The following is a 10,600-nucleotide window of genomic DNA, read 5'->3' on the forward strand; positions in this document are numbered from 1 at the left end:
ACAACTTCTGGGAGATTGTGTGACTTGGTACCAGGTGATTATCTGCAGTCATGGCTGCCCAGGTAGAATGGTGCAACAAATCTGCATCCTCTTGCTGCCTCCCTCTTTCTCTCCTAGAAATCCAGACACACATGGCCAATATTTGGAACAGTATGAGTGTTGTACTATGACACCTAATATGTGACACACAGGTTATTATTGCACATTCATGCTGGTGCCAGAGAAAGGGTTAATGTTTTGTATCATGAAGTCCTAATCTGTGTTTTTTTGGTTCTTTTATGCATTTCATGTTGGAGCTGTCAAACTGGTTGCTGTGTGAACCTGGCATACATCCTTCAGAAAAGACGCCAGCACTGGTTGGCACTGAGCTGTCGCAGTAATAGAAGGTTTTTAACCAGTAACTGACCGCTAAATAAAATGATCATTATACGAGATATATATATCCTCTCTATTCCTGAGTATTACCCTTGGTGTTATACGGATCCTCAGCCTTCAGTACAAAGCTGAGTGAATGCATGCCGATCAGAAAGTTGAGAAATGTTTATTTTTATACTTATTACATGTCAACATCTCCAAGCCATTGGTGTCAAAGGTCCATTATGAATGCCAAGCAACTAGCTCATTGAAACAATACGTATTGTGATTGAGAAGTAATGCTGGTGATTTGTTTCATACATTGGTTGCTATAAAAGTACAGAGATCTCATGGAGATGAATAGGAGGGATATACATAGGTGAATGGAGAGATTGTATATGTAGAGGTCCAGCCTCAGGCCATGGTGATCAAACAAACCCTTTCTTGGCAATGTTAGGACATGTTTGTCTCGATCTGATCTCCGGGCAAACCGCTGAATACACAGAATAAATACAAACATGTAGTTTAGTAACAATATGAGCTGTTACTTATAGGCAAAGTTTTACTTTCTGATCTTCTGCACAAGTTTTGGGATTTCTCACTGATTGGATTGGTCAGTCAAGTGCAAAAAGTAGAATCTGAACTTTTTGGGGCTTTAGGGACATTTCAGACCTGTGCTCTCCCATTCATTTGAATTGGAGGGACTGGACCCCGTTTTTTTGTATGCAGGTGCGGTTTGCAAAAGCAACATATCGTTTTTGGTTGCTCACTTGTGACCTGAAGATCCATGCTGCTTGCAGATTTTGTTTGCATTGCATAGTTTGACCCCGCGGGGCCCTTACAGGTCTTGTCCTTCCCCAAGCCTGTGATTAGTTCTTTTTGAATGGGTCAGCAAGTGTACAAGACTCAACATGCAGCAGAATGTATGTTAGAGCCGTGGTGCCTTACAGTATTTGTGTTCCATTAAAAATGAATAGAACCGTAGTGCACTAATGAGCATAGAGTCCATTACTGTATGATGAAGTCACACACACTTGCAAAGTAAATCCATGTTTTGGGCCACAATCACCTTGCTGCTGATGGATCAGCTTTCTTGCAGCACAATTAATTGATGATCATTCCCTGGTCGGCTGAACGGATCTCATATACTTTGCATCACCTTGACGTTGCCTTCGTGATTGCATTTCAGCTGCAACAGTGCTCAACCCAAACATTTTTTTTAAGCTTGGTGGGAAGAAGCTGTAGGTGGGTGGCAGCCCCTGTTTTGTGACCCAACTCTTCAGTAACCACCCAGCTGGGTGGTTGCTGAAAAGTGCCGGGTGGTGCGCCCAGCTAAAAGGGGCTGGAGAGAACACTGTGCAATAGCGAGAATAGTTCTCATATTTATATACACAAACCCTGATCAATGCAGATGGCTCTCTTAGTGGAGCGTGTGACCGGATCATGGGGAAAGTTCCATTTCATTTTCACGTCTTCTTTTTACATGTAATTACACTGTGCATGAGTTTTTAATTAAATTTCCTTTGATTATACAGCTTAGGTCGTCTTTGTAGATAATTTATCTTTAAAAGAACACCTAGCTCAGTGTTCAGCCCAGAAATTATTTTAAGCCGGGTGGGAAGAAATTTTAGGCCAGTGGCAGCCCCTGTATTGTGACCTAACTCATCAGTAACTACCCAAAAACAGCCGGGGGGTTACTGAAAAGTGCCGGGTGGTGCGCCTGGCTAAAAGGGGCTGGGGAGAACACGGTAGCTAATAGGCGCTGATGGAAGCAACTTTTGTTCATGGCAGTCTTAGCATGACCTTGTTTAGCTCAGTTACTTATATAGAGAACTTACAGTTCGGACATGTTCCCTTTCTTTTCCAAAAAGTAATCTTCTTGCCATTGTGCATCTTGGCTTGACTCCTGCAGCTACGTAATTCCGGCTGAACTGAGCCAGTATCTGAGATTGTCAGTGCTGTTTATCATGCATTTGTTATGATTGCAGTCAAAGGTTAGATTTGCTGTATTGCTGTTATTATTTGAATGTGATTTGTCCTTTTAAATGTCTCTCAGGCACATAACCTCTGACCTGCTGTGCTAAGTTTTATATGTAGAGCAATGACATGTGCTAACCCATGTGACCGTATAACACCGTAACTCTCAGCAGTACAAACTTTTAATTGGTTTTGTTTGGTTACTGCACGTATTACTTTTAAAAAGGAAACTATATAGCGCCAACATATTACGCAGCGATGTACAATAAATAGGAGATGCAAACGACAGACGAATACAGACAGTGACACAGGAGGAGGAGACTGGCCCGAAGAGCTTACAATCTAGTAGACTTCATCTACATAATAGTGAACAAGTTTATGTTTGTGGACCGATGTTTTACGTAAGGAGGCATCTCTGACATTCCTTTACAGCCTGTTCACACAGGCCCAGACTATCGATGGGAGGATGAAAACTTCCAATAGCATCTGTTTGAAAGTCTTCTCACATTGAGAATTGACTGACAAGGACATTTGACCTTCTTCATTTTTCTTTTCCATTTCTATAGACTTGTGTAGAGAGGAGCAGTTCTGACATGAAATAAAAGCAGTTCACATCGGTCCTTTAGGTGCTTATAGCTGGAAGCCTTGGTGGTTCAACCTTTTGCAGAACCCTTGGTGGGTTCAACCTTTTTTGGAGCCCTTGGTGGTTCAACCTTTTTTGGAGCCCTTGGTGGTTCAACCTTTTTTGGAGCCCTTGGTGGTTCAACCTTTTTTGGAGCCCTTGGTGGTTCAACCTTATTGGAAACCTTGGTGGTTCAACCTTATTGGAAACCTTGGTGGTTCAACCTTATTGGAAACCTTGGTGGTTCAACCTTATTGGAAACCTTGGTGGTTCAACCTTATTGGAAACCTTGATGGTTCAACCTTATTGGAAACCTTGGTGGTTCAACCTTATTGGAAACCTTGGTGGTTCAACCTTTTTTGGAGCCCTTGGTGGTTCAACCTTATTGGAAGCCTTGGTGGTTCAACCTTTTGCAGAACCCTTGGTGGTATAGCAACCCTTCTCTACCTTTTTATATATTCTGCCCCTACCTGTCCCCGAGACCTCCAAACTCCTTGTACACGCACTTATCATCTCTCGTCTGGACTACTGTAACCTCCTCCTCTGGTATTGCACTAACCCGACTCTCTCCTCTACAATCTATCATGAATGCTGCAGCCAGACTCATTCATCCTTCCCTCCGCTCCTCTTCTGCTGCATCTCTTTGTATTTATCTTCATTGGCTTCCATTTCACCTGAGAATCAAATTCAAGCTCCTGTGCTTTGCCTTCACATCACTCCACAGTTATTGTCCCACTTACATTTCTGACATGGTAAAAAAATACTCCCCCTGCCGCTCCCTCCGTTCCTCCAGTGAGCTACTAATGACTTCCTCATCACACCCACGGCTCCAAGACTTTTCTAGAGTTGCCCCAACTCTATGGAATGGTCTTCCTCGTCCTATTTAGCTTGCTCCTACTTTCTGCTCATTTAAAGGAGCACTGAAAACCCATTTTTTCAAACTCACCTACCCATCTAGTAGAACTAGTGACGGTTTTAAAGAAGATGGTTAAAACCGTCACTACTTCCCAGCACTACATATCTTCCCTCCTATTGTGTGATACTTCCCCCAACTCCTAGATTGTAAGCTCTTTGGGGCAGAGCCCTCTCCTCCTCCTGTGTCACTGTCTGTATCTGTCTGTCATTTGCAATCCCTATTTATTGTACAGCGCTGAGTAATATGTCGGCAGTATATAAATCCTGTTTATTAATAATAAGAGGAACACCTAAAAATATTCTTCAGGTCTTGAAGTACCCTTACCTCTTCTTTGGGATTAATATGCCTTCCACATATTGCAGTGGTGGTCAGAATGCCATCCTTACCGATGGATAAGGTGGTAATTGGTATCTTTTTGCTGGCTGTGTATGTAGTTATTGGTCCTGAAACTTTGCAGGTATCAAATAGGTTTGTCGGCCATAGTTTTATTCAGACACATATTGCAACCTCAGGAGGAATCCTTGATATGGACAGGATTCAGAATTGTACTGATCAGTTGGTAGCCCAGAGCTGCTCACACAAAGCCATATTTAAGTGTTAAAACAAATAAAAGGTACATGCTTTTGCAAAGATAATAGTTCTGTAACAGTATTCATTCTCTGTATAAAAGCTCATCCTTGGGCAAATCAATACAAATGGCAAATCTTGGATTAAAGTGTATTTGTGCACTTTCCTTCTGGCCAAGCAAATTTTGTTTCACACTCGTCAGATAAACAATTGCACAGCAATTCCCAAGTGTGAAGACCTACCTATGCAAACCTTTCCTAGGTATGTACACCAAGTGGTCCTATCGCTTTACACATGATGGTTTATTATAAATTGTGGTATGAAAGATGATATCTGAGACTAAATGTGCCTGTGATCCCATTCTTTATATTATTATTATTAAACAGGATTTATACAGCGCCAACATATTATGCAGCGCTGTACAATAAATAGGGGTTGCAAATGACAGACAGATACAGACAGACACAGGAGGAGGAGTGGACCCTGCCCTGAAGAGCTTACAATCTAAAGCTACGTACACACTTCCAATTATTATCGTTGGAAGACGAACGATCCTGCACGATATCTACAAACGATCGTATAGCACCGATCCTGCACATAGAGATAACGACACGATCGTTCGTAGATATTGTACACACAATAGATACGATCGTTTGAGCGATAGAGGAACTATGTGCACGACAGGAAAGTGAACGAACGTTCGTTCATTACGCATGCTCAGACCATGGACGATCAACGAACGACCGTACACACGAACGATGTTCAACGATCGTCGCCCAATCCGATCCGCCGGTCCGGTCGTTCGTTTCCAACAATTTTCCTCGTTCGTCGGCGTCGTTGGTTACTTTTTTACGAACGATTTTTTGCCCAATCGATCGTTCGTCGTACGTTTTGAACGATAAAAATTGGAAGTGTGTACGCACCTTAAGAGGTGGGGGAAGTAACACACAATAGGAGGGGAGATATGGAAAGGTTGGGAAGTAGTGAGGGTTTAAGAGACAGATGGGTAGGTGAATATATCTATCTACGCTGGTATCCTTTATGAGTGATGCCATATGAGCCAGGTATAATGAGAAGCAGCAAAGCCTTCTGCTGTCGTGTTCTGATTCACCGATGCTGCCTCGGTTCCAGCTTATTGTTGGGCAACGCTCCCTCCGCTACCCTCCTCGGGCAGACATGATTTGGTTTATTACTGTGTAAACCTGCACGCTTGTATAAATCACCATTTCCTGGAGGAGCCACTCACTACCACCTGGCAGCAGATTCCATTTTTAATAAGCTCCTCACCTTGTGATCAAAGCTCCAACTTTTGTTGGCTAATTGGAGTCTGCCGTGTAATTAAATTAATTTTATGTGTAAATCTCAAGCAGAATGACAGGTAATTACTAGCAAGTTCAAAGCCAAGGAAGGATTGTGAGGATCTCTGGGAGATTCTATAATGAGTATTGTTAAAATGTGTTATGGAATGTGATATGGCACCATGCATTATAAATGAATACAAGGTAATGTATATGTCCATTCTCATGTTCACTAAACCCCATAGGGAGTCATTGACTTCTGTTGCTATGCCTTAAAGCAACCTTATCGGTCTGCTAAAATCTGGAAGGTTCCTGCAGTAGAAGATCTTCTGTATTCATGTATCTGGCAGTCTTCTATCTTTGTTTTCCTTAAGCACTGCAACCTCTGACATATTCAGACTGACCAAGCTGCAGCATTCATAATAATCCCCTTTAATGCAAGGTCCTTCTTTAAAGACCATTAAGGCATTTTTGTTTTTTTTGCATGTTTTTTTTTAGACTCTCAAGGTCACTTTAAAATGGACCTGAACTGGATAAGCTCTGCACAATACAAGTCAAGCAGAGAGCTATAGAACCAGTCCTTAGAATTGCCTGTAGTCTCTCTGCAGCAGGTCCTATTTCTATTACTGACTTGCCACACCTTGTTCTGCAATATGGCTTTTTGTGGCAGAGTAATACTTGGTAGAGAAGGTTTTTACTTGAATGGAAGAGGGCTTTTAGAATTTGGCGGGGCAAGAAAGTGGGTAGAAGCAAAGGTCTGTTATATGGATGAAGCACGGAGCTTGCTGGTCTGCAGATTCTTTCACTCCAACTATAGCAAGGCATAGGCATTCGTTCTATCTGCTTCTGAAAGAACGCAAACTTTCTAGAATATTCATTGGCCTGCACATGCCCAGCTCAGTGTTTATTCTTGGTATACCTTCGTGCGGGAGTTGTGTCATTCTGGCCGGGTCTGTCCATCTTCTCCCCAGGCTCTTTTAGCTGGGCGCACCACCCGGCACATTTCAGTAACTACCTGGCTGTTTTTGGGTGGTTTTTGAATATGAATATTTGGGTCACAATACAAGGGCTGAAAATCATTTCTGGGGAGAATACTCGTTTTAAATCCCTAAAAAGCCTAATTGAGAATTTTGTCCCCCATCGAGGAGGCGAGTTTACCTCCGCTATACGTTCAGGTTGCAGGAGCAAGTGATCCCACGAGGCTCCTGGTAGATGACACCAGACAATCTTTTTCAGACAGTAGCATGTTAAATCTTAAGATCTTAATAATTAGCTTTGTGTCTACTTATCCTAAAAGACTTTATCTGGGTGAATGATAGTCACATGGCTAATAATCCATTACATATACAGAACTGTACATATCACCAGAAGATCTGGTTTTTGGGGCTATCACGATATATGAAGCTTTTTGTACTTGGATCCATACAGGAGGCTCCAGTGCCCAGGGGAACTTGATGGAAACTCTATAAATATTGGTCTGGTGTATAATACAGATCCTACAAACTTTGCTTCACAGAAGTATAAAAAAAAAGTATAAAACCTAAGAACAGAGAGATCTGGTGTTGGGATCGGCAGTGTTTATACTTCTAATCCCTCCGTGTTCATTCAGAAAACATTGTTTATAGACAAATGAAAATTTGCATATAATGGGAATCTCCGTGTATCAATTATTCGGCTGTAACAGCTCCCTCACAGGTAGCATTGGTGACCCTAAACTTGAAATACGAGTTGTCTATCGGAGAATCACTTCTGCTGACATATGTAAATTACATGAGAAAGTAGATTTTCACAGAGGAGGGTGTTGGAAGTTACAACAACTTCTGCGTTTGAAGTATAGAGTGATTCTGGGAATAAAGCTTTGTACAGATTCTGCTCATCACACACAAACATATGAAGATTGTGAACTTCTCTATAGCTGTCCTCCAACATTGCTTAGAAGTCTAATGCAGACTTTTCTACAAAATGATTAACATCTGATGACTGTTATTGTATTCTATTGGGAGGAACGCTGCAGGGCTGCTCCTATTCCTCCCCTCCTTAATAAAGACAACCATGCTGTCTGTCTAGCGTTCTCCCCAGACCCTTTTAGCTGGGCGCACCACCCGGCACTTTTCGGCAACCACCTGGCTGTTTGGGTGGTTACTGATGAGTTGGGTCACAATTCAGGGGCTTCCACCCGCCTAGAATTTCTTCCTACCCAGCTTACAAAAATTTCTGGGTTGAGCACTGTAGCGTTATGTGGATGCTTGGCGGAAATGATTTTTAGACGTTCCATAATTGTCTCCGATCAAAGGAAGGTCCAAACAAATCCTGCTTGACCATGCAGGAGGCATTGGCCAGGACTGGGGCCAGCATGGACATCCCTGCACCTCCATCACATAAGGCTTCCTTGTTGTAGCAAGTCACCACACGGTAAAGATGATCCAGCAACCTTTTTAGGTGCTTAAATGCAAAACAATATTGTTTACATAAAGCCTTAGGTATATCTCAAGCCAGGAGCAAAAAATGTGATACATCGGTCATCTGATGTGGTGGTTGCATTGGCTAAGTTTTGTTTTTTTGCAAGTGCAGTATTTCCTGGTGGGAAACACATTGACCTGGAAGATTACCACCAGGGAATGTTTAGGGGAAGGTCAGACTTTTATAAATGGAAGCCTAGGTGTTTTCCTAGTGAGCACTACCATGCCATCATATTGATTTGAATAGGGGTGTTGTTGGTGTAAATCAGTTGAGAAGCCCAGGGTAACAATGCTGCTCTTCTATCGAATACATACAGTAAGCTCTGTTATGTTCGGTGAAAACATATCCTAAAAGCTTGGGGAGGTTGACATTGCTGGCACCACATCCAAGGACTGATATCTGCAATATGTTCCCATTTTTGTACTTGTGTTTAGATATGTTGTAAGGTATTATCCTGTCTACAAAGCCATCCTTGAGGTTGCTTGTGTTTTTGATTTTTAGCAGTGATTATTCTTTGCTTTTGTAATGACATTCTTTTCTTTTTTTTCCACCAGCTGCGCTCGTCTAAGGAAAGTACAAGAGATCCTCAGAAAACCCAGTAAAAGCACTCCGGAAGGCATCCTCTGTATTCTGGGTAAGAGACAGATGAGCTCTATGTTATAACCCCCCGGATGTTATAGCCAAAAGCAGATTTCACACTCTGAGCAATGCTTTTAATGCATGTCAGTGAGCATTACAGACGACACACATGGTTTGCATTGACATGTATTCACCATTGCTTGGTAGCTAAATTGAAAAGGAGACATGCAATGTTAAAAAGAGGTCTTCTTGCAGGATTTTGCAGAGGTGATTTGACTGTCCCTGGGACATGAGTCTTCTATTTGGATGGAAGTTCTGCTTTAGTTATATGTGCTGCAGTGCATCGCTATAAACACGTCAGTGCAACATGCCTCCAACACGAATCCAATCGGAGAAATGTGTTGGAAAGATCTAAGCATATATGTATTGACTATTATCATGCCTTTTATGTAAACACTTTAACCCATGGAGCTTTGGATCCCTGGCTTCCAGAACCAGCCAGCCTTACATTTAGGGGAAAGGTTATGGACTTAGTAAATGTTTGGCTAGAACTCTCCTGTAATGTAGAAATCCCATGTTTGATGTGTTTGTATATTTTCCAGGAATTGACAGCCGATACAATGAAGGCTGCAGGGAGCTGGCCAATTATCTGCTCTTTGACTTGTACAGCCAGAGAAATGCTGAGTTTGAAAGGACCGGCTTCCCAGAAGAAGTTCTGGATGGTTAGTACTGTCAGTGCTTTGGGACATTTCAGTATTCCTGGAAACGTTTTGATAACATTTATTTTTTGTCTTGCAGACGTCATAATCTTCATAAAGGCCAACAGTGTCCACTTGTATTGTAATCCTGTGAACTACACGTACCTGCTGCCTTATGTGGGCTGCTGGAGGAACATTCATTTCCACTGCATGACCGAGAATGAGGTGTGTATGTCACATCAACGTGTTCTCCTGCAGAGTGAAGGCATATTATTTTTCTCCCTGGAATCAGTATTGTATGTTTGACCTTGATCTTGGGACAGTTCTTATAACATCTCCATGTCTGTGACTGCCCCCCCAGCCTTTGAATGGGCCAGCAGTGAAACCAGCAGAATCACTCTACTCTCTGCAGGTCCCTTGTTAGCACATAGGCCATATAACAGAAAAGATTGGTTCTTTGCACTGCTTCCACTTCCCTATATTTGGACTGTTCCGTACATATACTGTAAGAGTCCAGTGTTCTCCCCCAGCCCCTTTTAGCTGGGCGCACCACCCACTGCTTTCCATTAACCAATTTTGGCATTTTTTGGTTGGGTCACAATACAGGGGCTTCCTCCCACCCAGCCTAACAGTTTTCTCTAGACTGAAGCCTGATACCAACTCTAATTCAGGAACCTATACTACAATACATTAAAAATGACACAGCTCCATTTTGCTGTGTCTTTGCCTTGAGTTCTATTTAGGTATGTTGATCTATTCTCTTTTAGTATGAAGATGAAGAAGCTGCTGAAGAATTTAAAATTGCAAGTTTTGTGGACATGGTGCGAAATTGCAGCCGTATTGGCATTCCGTATAGTGCTCAAGGTAACTATTGTTGTATATATTCTAGTGGTTTCACTCTTTATCATACCAGCTGTTTTCTCTTTCTATTGCTGGCTAAAAGTGAAATGCATGTTCATGAACTAAACGTTTGTGTCCTGATGTTTAACATTCATCCTGAAACTGCACAGAAAAATCACAGATAGGTAGGTATTAACTGCCAAAGGAAAAGTAAAGCTTTTATATTTCAAAATACATTACATAACAGAAGTTTCAACAAGTATTTGTTGTTCTAAACCCTAATTGCTTC

The 10,600-nt window shown here is 42.0% G+C and overlaps 1 protein-coding gene across 1 annotated transcript in view; it reads left to right on the plus strand.

Moving 5' to 3' along the window:
* DNAAF9 (dynein axonemal assembly factor 9) overlaps window positions 1–10,600 on the plus strand; it is a gene marked incomplete at its 5' end in the record, with an annotated part of 64,528 nt that overhangs the window by 3,427 nt on the left and 50,501 nt on the right. Inside the window, 4 exon segments of the mRNA XM_072406657.1 lie at window positions 8,749–8,828; window positions 9,376–9,495; window positions 9,572–9,696; window positions 10,239–10,335. Coding sequence (XP_072262758.1) covers window positions 8,749–8,828; window positions 9,376–9,495; window positions 9,572–9,696; window positions 10,239–10,335 — 422 coding nt within the window.

The sequence above is a fragment of the Pyxicephalus adspersus genome, chromosome 3, assembly GCF_032062135.1.
Source record: "Pyxicephalus adspersus chromosome 3, UCB_Pads_2.0, whole genome shotgun sequence".
In the NCBI taxonomy this organism is placed as follows: domain Eukaryota; kingdom Metazoa; phylum Chordata; class Amphibia; order Anura; family Pyxicephalidae; genus Pyxicephalus; species Pyxicephalus adspersus.